The following is a 20,039-nucleotide window of genomic DNA, read 5'->3' as shown; positions in this document are numbered from 1 at the left end:
GCTGAGGTTCCGAAGCCCGGGAAGGGGGAATGGGGCCACAAGGCTCAAAGAGGACATGCCAGAGTGCAGGATGTTGGGGGTTTTCGAAGATACCAGGTTTGGAGGTTCCTGGAAGGAGGGGTTGGTATCAGTTTGAGAAAGGAAATGAGAGTGCTCGAGGAGGAGGGAGTCCAGATTTAGAAAAGACGTGAAGGCCAATGACGCCAGGAGTAGCCATGGTGGAATGTTAAGGGTGTGGGAGAAAGAAAGCCGAGATGAGGATTAGCAGCAGGTAGAAGCATTGTGCTTGGCGGAGACTGGTGTGTGTGTGCACGTGCATGCGTGTGCTTGAAACGTGGCATGTGTTCGATATGTGTGTGTGTGTGTGTGCGCGTGTGCCGTGTGTGATAGATTGACCAGGAAAGTCTGGAAGGCAAACAAGGGAGGCCCCATAGAGGGTAGGGAGCTGGTTGAAGAAGGAATAGAGGCGGAATGTGGTGGACGATGGTAACCTGGTAAGCTGATAGGTAATGCAGAATTTAGACTGTAGCAGGAGAGAAATAATTAGGACCCCCCCCCCAGAGAGAAATGGGAGAATTCTGAGAAACAAAAGGGGTAGGGCTATGAAGGTGGCTGGGTGGGGGTATTTCAGAAAAAAAACAACCAGAGGCAAAAGGAGGAATGGATGGGTGGATGACTGCATGACTGCTGAGCTACTGGAGGGGCAGTCTAGAAAGAATCCTTAGAGATGCGGTTTTTCCAAACCTGGTTGCCTATCAGAATCACCTGATGCACTTGAAGGAAAGTGCAGGTTCCTGGCCTAATTGGCCATAAGCACACATGAGTGTCTGGGAGAGGCCCAGGAATCTGCATTTTAACAAGCTCCCATAGGCAAATTTGAGAAGCCACCAGATTTGCAACTCCTGACTATGGAATACTTGGAGAGAAGAAACAAGAAAATTTAGGTCCTCCAATACGGATTCCTCTAAACACAGTGAACTGGGTTGGGGAGGGGCTGTATGTCCACATCCACACTGGTCTGAGAGGGGGAACAGTAGGCTACACTAAACCCATTATACCCATTCCTTTGTTTTAATTGCCTAGTTGAACTAATCAGAATCAGATGTGTGAAGGTTCTTAAGGAACTGTTCCACTTAGTTCTTTTCGTAGACATTTTAGAATATCTATTTTCTGTAGACATGTAACTGCAAAATAATTTGCAAACCACACTTATATTGTCATTATAGTAGTTCATTATCAATAAACATCTTCATGTTAATATCTGTAATTACTAAGTCAAACCATAAAGTAGTCAAAACATGCATATGGAGAATCATCATATGGTTGTAGTTTGCAAAGTCATTCCGAAGAATGTTGATCTGTGCACAGAACACAAAACTGGAGTCAGGCAACCTGCACTCTAGTCCTGGTTAGGTCACTGAACAGCTGTGCGACCTGGTACAAAGCATCTCTTGGTGTGAATTTTCCCTCAAAAATTACCAGGCCCATTGTGACATCTTTAAGTCTCTACCTTCTACTATCATTGAGTGGGCGCATGACTACATGACAACATCATGGTGGAAATGATACTTCATGTTTCAAAGGATTCCTAAAAATTATTCATTCAAAAGCCTATTACTCTCTGCAAGGCACTGTTGTAGGTGCTGGGAATGTAGCAGTGAGCAAAAACAGACAAATAACTGTTTGTAAAGCTTCTAGTGAATATACATTATAGTGAACAATATGTATTCTCCAAGACTCTTTAATGTTCCTGCTAGACCTTGTTCAGTTATTCAAAGGGATTTGTTAGGTGAAGACTCCCTCTACCAATCTAATGAACATACTTTCTCAATTGGTGAGGTCCAAGCCAGTATAATTTGCCTATTTCAAGCATTAGAGGTGAAAATGGTAGCAACTAGTTTGTGAAAAATGTGAATATTTTTTACCTGCTTTCATGGAAATGGCAGCATTTAATGATGCCTGTTTTTAATAATCATTTTGGGGAAATCTTTTTTTTAATATTTATTTTTTAGTTGTAGTTGGACACAATACCTTTATTTTTATTTATTTTTATGTGGTGCTGAGGATCAAACCCAGGGACTTGCATGTGCTAGGCAAGTGTTCTACCACTGAGCCACAACCCCAGCCCATTTTGGGGAAGTTTTAATTGCACTTAAAAGTTGATCATAGAATTCATCTAATTTGTATTTCAGATGACCAGGCCATATCAAAACTTGATTCATTCTAGTACTTGGCATAATGGTTACCTACAAACTTTTAAACCTTAGATTTGCTATCTAGCCTACTTTTGGGAAAACAAGACATTGTTTAAAGTACACTGGATCCTTTTCATTTATTTATGCAATATTTAAGTTTAAACATCCACTTTAAATGCCTACAGAATGATTCACTGCTCTTGGACAAAAGTTCAGTATAATATCATAAATAATGGCATTCTAAGTTTTGCAGGACTATTTTGGGGGTATTGATTGCTTTTTTTCCATGAAAATTTTAGTATTTTCACAGTCTTCAAGTCCACCAAAAATGGAATAATGAAGCTGATCTCTGTGTTATCTATTTATTGACAGTGAATCTTACGTAACATGTGGATATGAGTATCTGAACCACTGATACTCAAAATGATCTCCTACAGATAACACCAGTTAATATTTAATTGAGTCTCACAACCAAAGAGACCTATAATTTTGACTTATTAAAATATTTTGGATACATTTTTGAAAAAATGTTTTCATTTACACATTAGTAGTTATCACCTTAAGAAACCATAACTCACTGGCGTAACCCAATAGCCTAGAGTAGAACAGATACCGTGTTCAAAGTCCCTGAATTGGATTCTAACCTGTGGACTGTCTTATCTTGGATCATTATCTAATACCTCCACCCCCTGAAGTAACCATTTAATGACTTTTGTATTAACAACTTGCAAATCACAGGATATTGAAAGTGTAAAGTGTTTTGATTTAGTTATTTAATAGTTTCATGACAACAGGTCTCAGTTTTACCTACATAATTATCAAAGTATCAATATCACTTTATGTTTTGAATGGAATTTGATATTCAAAAAGGGGGCTTTCTATGTTGGTGGGTAAAGAAGCCACTTTCTTGTTTGTAAACTTCAGAGAAACTTATTATCTAATAAAGAATTGGTCTTTGGTCATTTTGTTTTTAAAGAGGGACCCTATGGAGTATTTGCCGGAAGAGACGCATCCAGGGGCCTTGCCACATTTTGCCTGGATAAGGAAGCACTGAAGGATGAGTATGATGACCTTTCTGACCTCACTCCTGCTCAGCAGGAGACCCTGAGTGACTGGGACTCTCAGTTCACTTGTAAGCAGTCCCCCCCCCACCCCTTAATTGTGCCTGGATCAAATTTCTACCAGTAATGGGGATTCATGGCAGGACAATAGTTATTACTAAGCAGCCTGAAGCTTGGGTGCATTTTGATAGGCTCCTGAGTCTTGGAGGGATCAAGTTCATGGCTTGAAGTAATTGTAGCAGTGCTGAGTCACCTGCAATGATTGCATACCAATTTTTAGCTTTTCTCATGGTGGGTTTCTGGGTTTTTTATTTTTAAATTTTTGCATAGAGGTTTGTATAGATTTTACACTAGGATTTGGGTATGTAGGGGAAAGGACAGTGGCCCTCGTAGCAATAGAAAGAGAGGTTTTTATAAGCCCTCTCTTGTAGAGCTTGCTGTTTAAAAGCAGCCCACATCTCTGTTGAAGAATGGGGGACTTGTATTCTGCAAAACAGCTTCTCTTTGAATCTAATTGAGCCTAACTATAGGCCTCATCTACAAATGATGCTTATAATCTGCCCAGCAACAATGGTGTCTGCATTTTTAGAAAGAATGAAAGAAAAAAGGAGACACTTGTTTCTGGCTTGTGCTATGGGCTGAGGTCTTGGGAAGGGGTTAAATTCAAATTTTGAAAATTCAGGAATTGGCTTCTGTCAGACCTAAATCCTAAGGGTTTAATTATCACTACAGCAATATTTTACTGACATAAATTGATTATAAAGTTTCCCAAATTTTATGAAAAGTATGTGAAGACCATGACTGTTTCTTTGAGAAAAGATTTTTCATTTAAAATGTAGCTTTCTATTTGCTGTTCTCTATAATCAGTTAAATATTACATGCTTTTTTGGCTATATCCAACCATTTTCTTTGAAAATAATGCTGACCTCACAGAGAGTTCTAGATTAATAATTAGCCAGATGTAGCTCTACCATTGAGTTTGGATCTCAAGCAGACCACATATAGCTTTCAAATCTAGAGGCAAATATATTTACTTTGAAAACATAATCCAGCTACCTAACATAGTCACGAATTGCATCCCAAGGATGCCTTCATAATGATAAAAGTCTTCTATATGAAAATAATAAGGAATAATTTGTAACTTTTGGTTACCACTAAACCTACCTTAAGTAGACTCTACAGTTGTAAGAATTTATAAAAGTATGTATATGAACAACTAATGTTCTGTTTTCTAGGGCTTACCTTTATCAATGGGAGATAAATGATTTTTTACCCTTAAACTGAGATGAACCTCAAATACTGTTGTAACATCTCAGCTACACTCAAAGCTAGTGTAGATTTCCCCCTTAAGGCAGGTTTCCCAGGTGCCACCTGCCTTTTATTTGTCTTGCACAGTCCCAAACACCCCAGGGACCTTTATGCTATGTTCAAATAGGGAAGTTCTAATTGTTCCCAATGATTATTTCACACAAAAACAGCTCTAGTTACCTGGTTAGACAGGTTGGTTTCTCCTCTCATTCCTACCCATATCCCAAAAGAGATTTGGGCCTTTTGGCTTCTGACATTGAGGAAATTAACCCTATATTTATTTGGCTGCAATAATGTTGTAGTTTGTTGACTCTAGTTTGCCCTCAAAAATCTTTTGTCTCCAACATCTCCAGTCCTCTCCTGGCTCCTTTACCACTTCGTTTATCTACTCATAGGTTTTTCTTCATGCTGGAGAAAAAAAAATTCTCTCTTGCTATCCTGTATATCTACTAAACCATTATTCTTTCCTTTAACTGTCCAATAAACTTCTGATATGTTGTCATCCCTATACACTGCAAAGATTTTTAGGGACCTGCTTCCTGCCTGTACTGCAGCGCCCCACAATATCCTGTTTTGTGCTCCACCAGAGTGGCTCCCTCTACAGAGTCCCCATTTTGGTCCATGGGCTATTTAGTTTTCACTCCATTAACTCATGTTTCCTGTTTTCTTTGAAAGTATCTCATATCCTCTCCTTTCCATTCCTATGGATACCACCCTATTCCTGGCTCTGGTCCCTTCACATGCTGGTCTCCCTGCTCCTTGGATCCCCTTATTGAAATCTGCTCTGTATCAGTGATGTTGTTGCCAAATGTTATTTTGCTGTGTCATTCCTTTACTCATGAACTTTCAATGCCCTTTGCCACATATAGGTTAAGTTCACATTCCTTGGGCTGGCTTCTTAAGGGATTTCATAATATTTCCCCACACTGTTTGGCCAAACTTATCTCCTACTACTTCCAAATGTCAATTCTTCTCCTGGCAAATTGGTTTCCTTATTGCTTTCCAGATATGTCCAGGCTTACCTGTATGCCTTTGAACATAATGTTCTCATTTTCTGGAACTCTCTCACCAAATCCTTCTCCACATTCTCCAAAGCATGAAAGTGCTCTGCAACCCTTCTGACTGACTCATGGATGAGATCTCATTCTTCTAAACACTCCCTACACACACAATTAATTTTGATATTACTTTGCACGTTCATTGTCAGACATAGCTACCTGTTTCATACTTCTGTCTTTTAAACAAAACTCTAATTCCCTGTTGGCAAGGACTGGGGTATAAATTACTTTTGTATCCTTCACGGACGCTAATATGTTGCTGAGTATGTTATAGGCCCTTAATATTTTAAAAGGAAATGTAGTAATTTTTTTATGAAGCATGTAAATGACCATCTGCATTTTCTTCTCTACCACCAGTCAAGTATCATCACGTGGGGAAACTGCTGAAGGAGGGGGAGGAACCCACTGTGTACTCAGATGATGAAGAACCAAAAGATGAGAATGCTCGCAAAAATGATTAAAGCATTCAGTGGAAGCATATCTATTTTTGTATTTTGCAGAATCATTTGTAACATTCCATTCTGTCTTTAAAACATGGTGATTTCAAAATTTAGAAAAGTTTTGAACTTGCTGTAAATTTTTAAATTAACATCACTAGTGACACTGATAAAACTAATTTCTGTCTTTGAATGCATGATGTGTTTATGTGTCACAAATCCAGAAAGTGAACCACAGTGGTATAATACAAATGTTAATACTGTTTTTCTTCTATCTGTAGTTAGCACAAGCTGAATTTAGATTTGGTTTTCCTGAGAGTCAGGTAAGACGTGGGTATCTCCCCAAACAGGTAAAAATGTTAAAAGTGCACCACGAACAAAGGATTAACATTTAGTCATGTTCTCTAAAGACAACAAATCCCTTTTACTCAATTGACTTAACTGCATGATTTCTGTTTTATCTACCTCTAAAGCAAATCTGCAGTGTTCCAAAGGTTTGGGTATTGATTAAAGAGAGCCATCCAGTAACAAAGTGATATCTCAACACCTCCCTCACAGGGCTCATTCAGGAAGATTCACCGTGTTTCTGGACTGCTTTGTTGTCCTTGCCCTCGAAGGACACACAGACACCTTCACAAACACAGTAACCTACAGTTACGATTAAAACAGGATCTGAACATTCAAAAGATAGCTTTAGGGGGCAAAAATCTAAATGCATGAAGAAGATTGTAAAGCTGGCCTCCCGGTCCCCATGTTCATGACATGGCAATGGTTATTTGTTTATTTGATAAAATGTTCAATGTGAGAGGGGCATACGGACCAGGAGCAGGTGGGTGCTCTCCTTAGAGTCTTCATCATAGTCCTGAAGAATGAAGAAGCAGTACATGTCACTAGCCATGTGGTTTTTAAAGTAAAATGTATTCATGAGATAATAACAGTTATCCTTCGGTTGTTACAAATCTAGCCATTGCAAAAGTAGTAGTCAAGTATCTAGGTCTCAGATAGTACTCTTTTGGTTAACACTAAACCTAGCTTAAGTAGACTCTACAGTTGTAAGAATTTGTAAAAGTATTATATGAACAACTAGTAAGGATTCAAACTCTTGTAATCGTAGTTAAATAGTCATTGTATTTTCTTGTGAGCTGTGTTTAATGGTTTTACCTCAAATCAGAAAACAAAATGAAGTGCTTTGGTCAGCTAATAAAATGGTTTTACCCTGTATAGTGTGATGGCTCATTTTAACTTTTTAAAAACTTATTCTAAGAAACTAGATTGAGAGCTGGGTGTGGTGGCCCATGCCTGTACTCCCAGCAGTTTGGGAGGCTGAGGCAGGAGGATTGCAAGTTCAAAACCAGCTTTAGCAATTTAGCAAGGCCCTAAGCAACTCAGCAAGACTCTCAAATGAAACAAAAATGGACTGGGGATGTGGCTCAGTGGTTAAGCACCAAAAAAGAAAGAAACTAGATTTAGTCATTTTATTTTAGTTTAAAATTCAGTTTCACTTTTGAGTGCAGATTTTTTTATTTGTATAATCCTTCCACTACAGATATCACCTTGTCTTAAGAAATTGTGAATTGAGCCAGAGATGGTGGCACACACCTGTAATTCTAGTGACTCAGAAGGCTAAGGCAGGAGAATCACAAGTCCCAGGCCACTCTCAGTAATTTAGTGAAACTGTTTCAAAATTTAAAAAGAGGGGAGCTGGGGATGTTGTTCAGTGATTAAATACCCCTGGATTCAATCTCAGGTACCAAAGAAAAAGAAATATTGAATTGTTTTTGAGTCCGAACTTTCTTAACTGAAGTCTGTAGCAGGTTTATTAGGAGTAATATTATTAACTGCAACAGTGCATGAATATTTTTAAAATGTGCTTTTTCCCCCACACTATTTTATCCAAGAAATATTCAAGTGCTTATTTTATGTCAGGTGCCTTACTGCATCTTCGGCTTTGGAGAAACTGTGGAGGGAGAGAAGTTAGGCCACCTTTGTAGCCTTAAGTCTCATTTAAAAAAAAACAAATATTTATTTTTTTAGTTGTAGTTGGACACAACTTTTATTTATTTTATGTGGTGCTGAGGATCGAACCCATAGGCCTCGCACGTACTAGGCGAGCACTCTACCACTGAGCCACAACCACAGCCCTTAAATCTCATTTAAACGTGTAGATTAGGCTACTCTGTTTACACAGTTTAGCAGGTTTTTCTGATGCCAAGAGGAAAACATCTAGAATGTCATTAAAACTTCAATCCCAATACCCTGATTCCCCTTCATTCAGAGCTGAATCAACATTGTGTTGATTACATGTCAAGAGATATTACCATAAGGCAGGATTTTGAGGCAAAACCTTTATCAAGTCCATACTATATATGCCATAGTATAGAAAATGTGTAATTCTAGAAAAGATAGCAGTGATTGTTACCACTTCCATACATCCAGCAGGGCAGGTATCTGGGTAACCTCTGTTTGCTCCCTACCTGCTATCACCCAACCAGCTGCAGAGACACTTTGTTCTCAGTGCAGAATTGGATCTCAAGCAGCATTGGTTACATATTTTCTATATCTGTGGTTTACAAGCAGCATAGGTTACATGTTTTCTGTATCTGTGTTTCAAAGCAAGCATTGGCTAAGTTTTCTGTATCTCCCTATCTGGCTTCTCTGTAGAATGTAACATTCTCTTTACCTCTGAGGGCCAAATTTATGCAAATTTGCTATCCAGAACAAGCATCCATTATTCCTTGCTGTTTCAGGAAGAGTTCTTTTAACCACACAAGTGCCCAGATTTGAAGGTACAGTCTGTCTTAATTACGTAATACCTCAAGGCAGTTTGTTGTGTATTTCAAGTACAAATATAGTTAACTCTTAAATGATCAAAGACTGATTATCAGGAATCTAGCTTCTCTACTAGAATCCCCATCCCATACCCAGTTATTTTTTTGTATTGATAAACTTTGACACTTCCACCCAGTGCTGAGGGGATAAGATGAAATTTCATACTCAATTCTGCTACCTTTTAATAGGACTGATAAAAAGTGTACTGAAGGAGGGATAATTACAAATCAAACATGATTTTGATTTATCCAAAATGAAAACAATACTGGTTGTTGGTACCATGAGCCCTACACAGTTCCCATGAACTCATCATAAAGGGAAAACTGGCATAAAAACAATATTAAAATTGGTCACTATGTTTTCAGACAAACTGTTAATTATGAGTGTTCAATATTCTAGCCAATACATGTGGCAAATGAACAAAGACTCAACAGTCACTATGACAATTTTATTTTTAATATATATGAAAATTAAATGTGTCACTATTTCTCTAACAATGCAAATGAGGAAAAAGAGCAACATTAGTGCAATGCTGTATTCTACAGGTAGAAACTTCCCCCAAAAGTGGAATTATCAACATTTATTTAAAAATTAACATTTTAAACAGTTTGCAACAAATAAAAAATACATTTATTTGGTTCTATTTTCAAAATTACCAAGTTACATGGCTTTCTACCTGAGAAATTCAAACTGAACAAAAAAACATGACAGATTTTTTAGCTTTCTTACAGCAGTATGAGCAGCACATACAAGGAAAAACATGAAAATACCTATTTAAAAAGACAAAGTTCAGGCCCTTATTTAATACAACATAGAAAAAGGATATGAGAAAATACTTTGCACCACTTAAATAACAGCACAACAAAGAATAACATCAATTAAGAGAATATGGTTATAATAATTTCAGTTCTATTTCACTCTTTACTAAGCCACTTGATTGAAAAGTACAGGATAAGTTGTCTTTCTCATTTAAGGCCTACACAAAAAGATTGACTCAAATCTAGAATGCATTACCACAAGCTATAAAAAATACAGGTTGTTCAGAAAGTCAACATAAAACCTGTATTCTTACTTTCTTCTAGGTCCCAGGATGGTATATAGCAAACAAACCAGACAAAAATACCATGTAAAAATGAATTAGCACCAGTCCTATTATACAAAGAAAAATTGCACATGCTATATTCAGCAATTTATTTTTTATGTCTGTTTGCTGAGCAGTAAATTGTTTCCATGTCTTAAAAACTGGGCAAAGACAAAAATTATCAAATGATGGAAAAATTTGAGATTTTTCCCCCAAAACAAACATAGCTATTTTCCATTACAAACCCAGAAAGTTCTTTGTTTCAATGACATAAAGTATGAAAAAATAAAGAGACAGGTTTTTATTGGAGGTGGATAATAACCTAGTTAACAAAGTTGTCTGACAAAATATGAGCTGTTAGTATGTTTAAAAGGCTACTCTGGACAACAGCACTTTGAACATGAATAGTCATTGCTAGTCCTCAGAGGAGAAAAGGCACTTGCCCCATGAGCACTTTTTCAAATTTGATTAGCCAAACCTAGTTTTAATAGTGGAGTCACTGGCTTAAAAGTGGGATTGAGCACGAGAGCCAACAAATTACTCATTAGTTATTATTAGTAATAGACATGATCTGCTATGGTGTGTTCACTTCTGAATTTTGCATGTTCTAACATATCATTATTAAAATACAAATTGATCCATGAAACTTGTGGCTCTTTAGATAAATGAGACTTTGTAGCTACTTCAGATACCAGGTTGCTCAAGAGGCTGGTTATGGGCACACATTGTGCGACATCATTCTTTGCAACCACACTGACTGGCATCCTACCTGTTTCTACTAGCTGGTGCTTTTCTACAGAATATCAAATTAAGATAGTTTGAAATGAATTGTAATATGAAAATGTTGCCTTTCACTGATTTTGTGGATTAAAATCATTTTATTCCTGTGCAGGCAGTATCTAATCTAACTGATATCTTCTATTGCCAGGTCAGGTATAGCTTTGTTGGGAAAATAAAGGATATCTACTGCCCCTGAGGTCCTAAATCCAACATAAGGCAGAATTCATTGGCCAAGCTTTCTATAGAACATATGCTACACTAAGATTTAAGTCTTTAAGATAATCTATAAAATGTCTCAATTTTAAAACATATTTAAGAAGTCCAAAATGAGTAGGTAAAAAGATAAATTCTTTATGTTAAATAGAGTTTATAAATCCTGAACACATACAACTTTTCCACAACCAGAAAACTATGTTTTTTTCCCTTAACTCTTCCTAACTCCATGGCATAATTGAGGATTGAGGAGGCACTTGTTACTGTCTTATAAAAGTCAGTTTGGGGATATTCAGTGACTTTTTACAAACCGATGTCACCCAACCCTGAGTTAAAGAATTACATATCCTGAAATGGAACTGTCATATCTTCTCTTCCCAAGTGCCATTATTGGTGCTCCAGGATATTGAATATTTCATTTTGCAAAGCCCTCTAGTTATATCACTTCAATCCTGTTGCTTTTCCATGATGGAAAGATATGGGGTTCATAACACAACAACAACAAAAACTATTAATTGTTCCCTGACCATTTAAACCACAAAGGACAATCTGAGCCCTCTTTAAATTCTTATTCCAAACTTCGTCTCTAAAAGGACAACTCTTTGGGTTTTTTTGACATATATTAATATGATGAATTACCTTCCTGTGGATACTGAAAAAACTCTCTAATGTCATGAAGAAGTCTATGCTCTAGCTGTTGTCTCTCTCTTTTATCTATAATTATTAATAAATAAAAGTGAGAAAGGATTGTTATTGCACTTGGTGTTTCTGACCAAATAAAAAAACATGTAAAAGGTTCCTTATTTGTTCACCGTTGTCCTCTTTGAAGATGAATGATACTAAATGATGATGTTGTGTCAGCAAAAGAGCCATACAGGGCTATCTCTCAACCCTTCTCAATGTTAATCTGCTCCTTCACTGGCACCAAATTAAAGGTATTAAAAAAAAGTCTGTCCTGGCCAGGTGCAGTTATACACACCTATAATCCCAGCAACTCAGGAGGCTGAGACAGGAGGATCTCAAGTTCGAGGCCAGCCTCAGCAACTTACTGATACCCTGTCTCAAAGTCAAAAATAAAAGGATCTGGGGATATAGCTCAGTGGTAGAGAACCCCTGGATTCAATCCCCAGTACCAAAAAAAAAAAAAAAAAGAAAGAAAGAAATATTTAAATCATGAAGCTTTGCAAGCACATTGCTTTATCAAGCTTCATGATCCAGAGGTTTTATATTTCCAAAGCTTGCCAACACACCTGCGGTCATTTTGATCTATGTTTTACACTTTGGAAAAAGAAACAAGGTTTTGCATTTGACCCTGCTCAAGCTCTTGCTGTGTAGTTACTAACTACATAGTTATATTTGGTTTTAAATTTTCTTATTTCCAAATCATTTATTATAAATAAGAGTGTTCCTGATCAAAGTAGCCATCAGAACATTTGAAAATATAAAGAACTAGTGTAGTTGTTTGCTAAATAGCTTCCATAGTCAATGTGCTCCTGACTATTATGTCTAACATGATGATTATCAGAACTGAATATGAGATCTTTAGAATTCTCATGTCTTTTAAGCCTTCTTGCATCCTGGTTATAGTCTGCCTTCCAAGGACTCATTCTTCTTTTGGGAAAATATCCCAAATAGAAAGCATTAGCACTTTTTGATGTTATTGGCACATGTGAGGTTCTATAGTTCAAATTCTGGTCCAGTGCACTCCTACTAACCCTCCTCTTCTTTGTGTTGTCCTCTAATTGATCACTGGAACTGGACTCATGGTAGTAGCCTTCATCAAACAAGTAGTTGGGGGCCATTTTTCTCCTCTTTTTGCTGCTGTTCTTCTCATCATTAACGGAATTGCTTTCATCCTCAAGCCATGAACATCTCGGTTCATTCCTAGACCTCTTGCCTGGTGTCTTAAGCTTGTATTTGGAGTATTTTTCCTCACCATCACGTTTCCACTCTGAATATGAAGTCTGCTGATTTGACCTAGTTTTTCTTTCACAGGTAATGATTTCATCTGCATCAAGATTTCCTTTTTCAGGAGAACCATGATATGTGGTCACAGATTTCTGTTTCTCCTGTTCGTTTATGCTAAGAGTTTCACTGAAGCATTCAGAATCACTACTAATTTCCTCTAAGAAATCTGTCAAATGCACATCTAAGCCTACTGAGCTGGAGGGGGAAGAATCTTGACTTTTCCTTTGGGATTTGGAATCTTGGACCTGGTCATCTAAGAGATGGCTTTTACCATCAGTTGGGGACAGCTGATCACCAGTCTCACTGGCTGTATCCTTGCAATCATTTTTAAATCTCTTAGAGCACTCTTTGGTATAATCCACTTTCCCCCTGTTTTGTGGTTTATCCTGAGGATCCTGAGTACATACCTTTGAGCAGTAATCATCTTTCTGAACCTGTTCTCTCCTTTCAATGTTTTCGATTTGACTCCAAATAATTGAGTCAGGCATGCGTTTTCTCAAATTGATCTCAAATCCATTTCCCTTAGCATGAACGTCCCTGTGCCACTGATATGTGCTTGTTGTGTGACTTGGTTGTAGACAGATCCGGGCATATTTTGGAGTCTGATAATAGTTTAATATATAGTTAATAAATTCATCTGTTTCATAGATCTTCTCTTTCCTGCCATGGTCTCTCTCAGAGAATCTTGAAGAATAGGATTTATTAGAACTGTGGTGGTCTTCTTTTTCAAGAGACTGACCTTGGATCATTGTAGTTTTCAAGGAATTCTGGCCAGAGACCAATCTGTATCCATCAGTTAATAATTTTGCAGTCCTCTCTTTTCTAGTTGAGTATCTTAACTTTTTTCCCCGAAGGCAGTGAGAAAATTGACGTAAGCGAGCCCTATTTCGTTTCTTTATTTTTTGTGTTTGTTTATTATCTGACTTGGCAACCTGATATTTTGGCATTTCTTCTTGATTTGGAAGATGCTGAGTGTTGAATTCTTCTTCCTCCAGAATTTCCAATGTGTTCCCTGGAGTATAAATAGCTTCGGGTCCTGTAATGTCAACCTCCTGTGGGTTAAATTGTGTAGATCCCTTCAAAGGAAAAGATTAAAAATCTCATATGAGAAACTAAATAGATGGAAAAAATTCCAAAGAAAACTGGGATCTTTTAACATTATTCCAAAGAGATTTCTAATACCTGGGATAGATCCAAATTAGGAACAATATTGCACTGAAGAAATGGGAAGTAGTAAAATAAATATCTTTATCTAATATGAGCTACTTTAATTAGGTATGTGCCCTTCCTTTTATCACAAGGTACCACACTTTACATCGCTTTCAAAGCACATAACCCTTTTTTCCACTTGTTCAAAAATCGATGAACCTACTATTCTAGGTATCATAATAGGAGCTGGAGAGACAAAGAGAAATAAGAAACATTTTATAGCCTTCCCAGAAATGTCCTAGCATAAGAAATGACTGATGGGTGAAATATGTGTCCAAGAATCAACTGGCTTCAAAGATAAACAATCTCTGTTTTATATCCCAGCCTCTTACTATGGAGGGTATCTCTGAGTTGCCCTACCTCACTTGCTTCATTAAAAAGCAAGCCCATGAGGGCTAGGAAAGTGGTGATGCAATTGCCTAGTATGTGTGAGGCCCTAGGTTCTATCATTGGCATCATGAAAAAAAAAACAATAAAAAATAAATAAAAAGCTTTAAGTAGCAAACATGGTTATGACCACGGGTCTACCTACTATTGTATCTTAATGCTATCTGTTCTACATAACTACAAAGCAGGTGAAAGGTACTGCCCACACTGCCATCCAACAAGGGTTTGTACTGTGCTCCCACTCACACCTATCATACATCAGGGTACAGTACCTGCCCATTATCTGGGATTAAAACCAGGGGGCCACATAATTGGTACAAATATTAATGGGACTCAGAATTAGACACTATACCCACTTAAAAAGACACATTTTTTTTAAAAAAGGAGTAACCCTCAATTATTAAGTTAAACAAAAAATGCAGCAAACCTTGTATACATGTAAATGTGAGATTTTTCTGGTCCTGATTTCACTAAGTTTGGCTGTCCATACTAATGAGAAAGGCCAAGATGGCAAATAGACATAAAATTAATTCTATGTAATGACATTCTCTCTTCATATTTACAAATGCTAAATATGGATTTTTAAAAAAATTTTTTGGTACTGCCCAGGAGCTCTTTACATCTCAAATCCTTTTTTATTTTTTTTTAATTTATTTTTTTGGTCATGAGGATAGAACCCAGGGGCGCTTAACCAGTGAGCCACATCCCCAACCCCTTTTTTATATTTTATTTAGAGACAGAGTCTGGCTGAGTTGCTCAAGGCCTCATTAAGCTGCTGAGGATGACTTTGAACTTGGTGATCCTCCTGCCTCAGCCTCCCAAGTCACTGGGATTATAGGCATGCACCACCACACCTGGCCCTTTTTTATTTTGAAACAGGATCTTGCTAAGTTGCTCAGGCTGGCCTCTCACTTGAAATCCTCTTGCCTCAAAATCCTGATTTTCTAAGATTACAGGCATGTGCCACCATGCTCACCTAAATATGGATTTTTTTAAAAATATAATTTTAGTTGTAGATGGGCACAATACTTTATTTATTTTGTCGTGCTGAGAATCAAACCCAGTGCCTCACGCATGCTAGGCAAGTGGTCTACCTCTGAGCCACAAACCCAGCCCATAAATGTGGATTTTTAAGTTAATACTTTGGAAGTATTTCTGGGTTTGAATCCAGGGCTTGTGCTGAGTCTGACTGTCTTTAGGAACCCAGAAAGGACTCTCATACATTGCTGGTGGGACTGCAAATTGGTGCAGCCAATATGGAAAGCAGTATGGAGATTCCTTGGAAATCTGGGAATGGAACCACTATTTGACCCAGCTATCCCTCTACTCAGTCTATACCCAAAAGACTTAAAAACAGCATCCTACAGGGACACAGCCACATCAATGTTTATAGCAGCACAATTCACAATAGCTAAACTGGGGAAACAACCTAGATGCCATTCAGTAGATGAATGGATAAAAAATGTGGCATATATACACAATGGAATTTTACCCAGCAATAAAAGAGAATAAAATCATGGCATTTGCAGGTAAATGATGACACTGGAGAAGATAATGCTAAGTGAAGTTAGCCAATCCCCAAAAAACAAATGCTAAATGTTTTCTCTGATATAAGGAGGCTGAGTCATAGTGGGGTAGAGAGGGAGAGCATGGGAGGAATAGATGAATTCTAGATAGGGAAGAGGGGTAGGAGAGAAAGGGAGGGGACAGGGGATTAGCAAGGATGGTGGAATATGATGGACATCATTATCCAAAGTACATGTATGAAGACACAAATTGGTGTGAACATACTTTATATACAACCAGAGATATGAAAAATTGTGCTGTATATGTGTAATAAGAATTGTAATACATTTCAGTATTATTTATTTTTAAAAAGATCAATAAAAAATAAACAGGTATTTCATTAAAAAGGATAATCAAATGGAAAATAAGCATATGAAAAAATACCCAGTATTATTTGTTGTTAGAACTTTCACATTAAGGGGTTGGGATTGTGGCTCAGTGGCAGAACGCTTGCCTCGAATGTGTGAGGCACTGAGTTCAATCCTGAGCACCACATAAAAATAAATAAATAAATAATAAAGGTATTGTGTCCATCTACAACTACAAAAATATTTATAAAAAAGGAATATCACATTAAAACCATAATGGGATACCTGAGAGATTGTTAGGTATATATATATTTTATATAAATGTATAACATTTATATATATATTATTTGCAAAATAAAAAATGTTAATAAACAATAAAATAATAAAAAAGGAACCCAGAAAGGGAAAGAAACACCTTCCAAAAATGAAACTCTCCAAACAAAACAAATGCTCTGTGAGATAAGAAATTCTTCAGCAAACAGTTCAAGACTGGACTAACATAAGCTTGCTACAGGCTCTCCCTTCACATCCAAACATGTCACAGATGAATTGACAAGTAAAGTTAATAGAAGACAGCAACCTAACACCCACACCTATCCATTGCTTCCCCTTGCATTTTTCTGTTTCAGAAAAAAATCAATAAACTAGCTAAATGCTCTGGGTAATACAGTCCTGAAGTTTAGAAATATAAAGTATATGTATAGGATGGCAGGGTTGAGACCACTCATTTAGAGAATGTAGATATCCCTTTTGGAAATTCCCAGTTAGGGTTATTAGAGATCAGTTGATTTCCAAGCAACCCCAGTGAATGCTATGAGTCTTCCATGAGTTGATTTTCAATAGGCCAGTGCTTAAATGAAAAGGCTGGAGCTCAGAAAGGTTAATACCTACCCAAACTGAATAACAATTTGGAAATAGCCCTACCGAGATTTTCCTCAGGAGTACCCGTAGCAATCGAAGGGCCTCAACTCTCCTCTGAGCCAGCAGGTGCTTCCTCTCCTGCCATTCTTCTGGAGAGTCTGGCTCCTCAGGTGCCTCAGCTTTGGCCTTCACCTTCTGCTTCCTTGACCTGTGGCTGTCCCTCTCCTTCAGGGCTCGCCTCCTGGTCCTGGCCTTCTTCCTCTTTTCGTGGGCTCTCCTCTCCTCATCTTTTCTTTTTCTGGACAAAGATTAACATCAAACCATTCAAAAGGTATTTATTAGACATTTGGCCTCCTCTTTCCTCCTTCCCCTGTCAGGGGAGGACAGATCATTTAGGTTTCCAGGAATATACCACTGTTAACCCAAAACCTAGCACAGACAACTCATGACACACACACACACACACACACACACACACACACAAATAAAATTACTGTTAAGCATCGGTCAAGGGAGAAAGATACATGATTTAGTTGGTCAGATACAAGCATGTAAAGGAAATCTTATGCAAAGATAGACTATCAAAAGAAGAGGAGGAAGAAGAGAAAGAGGAAGAAGAAAGCTGCAGATTTCAAAAGAGGGGCTCCATCCTCCACACTCTCAAACCATAAGCAATGACAACAGGACCCAGCTTTCAAAATGATTTCATTTTTCTTGAGATTAAAATATTCTGTGGGTTGGTTTCACATAGGCAGTTAAAGATAAGACAAGGCACTAAGAAAATCTTCAAGATGAAAACTGATTCCTGGCCCCTATTACTTAGCATAAACACTATTGTAAAAACACACTGGCTTGGGAGAATATGGTTTTTAATGCCTTTTTCAGAAAATTAAAATTAATTCAGTTAGGTCCCTATGAGAATGTGGGAAGGAGAAAGAAAGAGCAACTACCTGAAGTCAGGACTTAGCCAAATGACAAAGGACTGTCTAAATGGGATATTCAACCTGGAATTTGGAGGAGAACCATATCTTGACTGGGTTCTAGTTCCCTAGCTGTGATCTCAAGTAACTCCTATCACCCCACAAGACAAAAAGTGAGGGGCACATGGAAGGGTACTGTTAGCTCCTTTTATGAATGTTATAATTTACATTCAAGAGGAGGGGCCAGGAGGTAAAACTGGTTTTCAGAGCCCTATATTTCTAGCCCATCTGCACCTCCTTGACAAACCTTTGGAAATCCAGTACCCCATTCTAGGTTTAAGCCTCTAAATTGGAAAACGATAAGCTCAAAGAAATAAATGTGGAAGCTCCATAAATTCACAGAAAGAATTTAAGCCAACAAGAAAAACGGCCCCAACAAATCTGTGACTTTCTTGCCTATGGGTTACTCTGATAAATGTGAGTACAGTACCTATGGTTTGTTGACCAGTTTGCAGAATAAAATCTTTTATAAACCTATTCATCATTTTAAATTGGTAAGTAATATTGGTAGATAATAGGTAAATTACTCAAATTTCTAATTTGCTAGGTTAGAATTTTTACTATAAGACTCCCTGAGCCTTCTTTTAAAAATAATTTCTTTCCAGGCATCTTAATCTGGCTAGTCCCATAATTCCTTATTGCTTATTCTCATTTATAGACATATTTTTCCAGTCTCTTGTTTTCAACTGTTTCATCATTTTGGTTTCATTACAGCACAATTTAAAGACTTTAACCTTCAATAGAGTTTTGCAGTCTATACCAATATCTGTCCCCCACCTCAATGTTATCTATCATGTTTAGCTATTCACCCAAAGGAATCAATCTACAAATCAAAAGAAAAACCCTCCTTACCTAAAATCAGTCTACTCACCTTTCAGCCACCTCCTCTTCTCTTCTCTTTTCTTTTTTCCTTTCTTCCTCCAGTTCTTGTAATTTTAGCCTTTCCTGATTTCTCCTCTTTACAGCTCCTTCACTGAAGTGTTTGGTTGTATCAAACATAACCTGCCTCCAAACAGTTTAAAGTTTTATTAGAAAGATTTGTCAGTTGACTGGATGTGACCCAGGCCAGAGAGATTAAAAAAAAAAGATGGTACATGGCAATTTGAAACCAAATGAATTCAAAATATCCTCTCTGCATCCCAGTGCCCATATTGTTCCACTGCTTCTCAGTTACCAGCTGAAAAGTACTTGTGAACACTCAGATTTTCTTTAGTAGAACCCTTGCATAATTATATCAAACATTACTTGACCTTTTACAATTTAATATGTCAAATATATTTCAATAAAGATGTAAAAAAAACCCTTGAAGAGTTTGGCTGACATGGTCATGGGCAGCATCACAGCACCAACATCAGCACACTCTAGAAATGTGAGTATATTACCTCTGGTTTGTTTTAAAAATCAACTGAATTACTGTATTTATGTAAATGATCAGGAATAAAAAAATAGTCAGTTAGCTTAATGGGAAATGGGGGTGGGGACAGAGAAAAACTACAAGAAAACTGAACAATGTGATGTGAAATATGACTACCATGATTATTAAACTACTTTTCAAATCATAAATAAAGTGAAAGTCAGACTGAGATAAACAGATTTGCTTAAAAATGTAAAAGCAGCTAGAGAGAGCTATTTAAATCTATATGATAATGAAAAACAACAAATTCATGACCATGGTTACCTTTGAGGGGAGAAAGGAGAATATGATTGAGGGTGGGTACATAGAAGGGAAGTGCTCTTTCATCATACTAGTAATGGTTTATTTTATAAGCTGAGCAATAGTATATGAGTAGTCATTATA

At 37.3% G+C, this 20,039-nt stretch overlaps 1 protein-coding gene and 1 long non-coding RNA gene across 2 annotated transcripts in view; one reads left to right on the top strand and one right to left on the bottom strand.

Moving 5' to 3' along the window:
* The first annotated feature begins 6 nt into the window (after nucleotides 1-6).
* LOC107153004 lies at nucleotides 7-7,280 on the top strand. The gene is made up of 2 exons (XR_001504854.2): nucleotides 7-3,327; nucleotides 5,980-7,280. It is a non-coding gene; the product is annotated as an uncharacterized LOC107153004 (long non-coding RNA).
* Nucleotides 7,281-12,054: 4,774 nt separating this feature from the next.
* Nucleotides 12,055-20,039, bottom strand: part of LOC107153049 (A-kinase anchor protein 17B-like) — a 29,236-nt gene continuing 21,251 nt past the window's right edge. The window contains exons 3-5 of the mRNA XM_015498551.2: nucleotides 19,113-19,243; nucleotides 17,325-17,559; nucleotides 12,055-14,006 (exon numbers count right to left, since the gene is read on the bottom strand). Coding sequence (XP_015354037.1) covers nucleotides 12,387-14,006; nucleotides 17,325-17,559; nucleotides 19,113-19,243 — 1,986 coding nt within the window. The 3' untranslated portion in view covers nucleotides 12,055-12,386. The remainder of the gene's footprint in view (nucleotides 14,007-17,324; nucleotides 17,560-19,112; nucleotides 19,244-20,039) is intronic.

This window comes from Marmota marmota, unplaced genomic scaffold, assembly GCF_001458135.2.
Source record: "Marmota marmota marmota unplaced genomic scaffold, marMar, whole genome shotgun sequence".
Classification (NCBI taxonomy): domain Eukaryota; kingdom Metazoa; phylum Chordata; class Mammalia; order Rodentia; family Sciuridae; genus Marmota; species Marmota marmota.
This window is presented reverse-complemented; position numbering and strand designations above follow the sequence as displayed.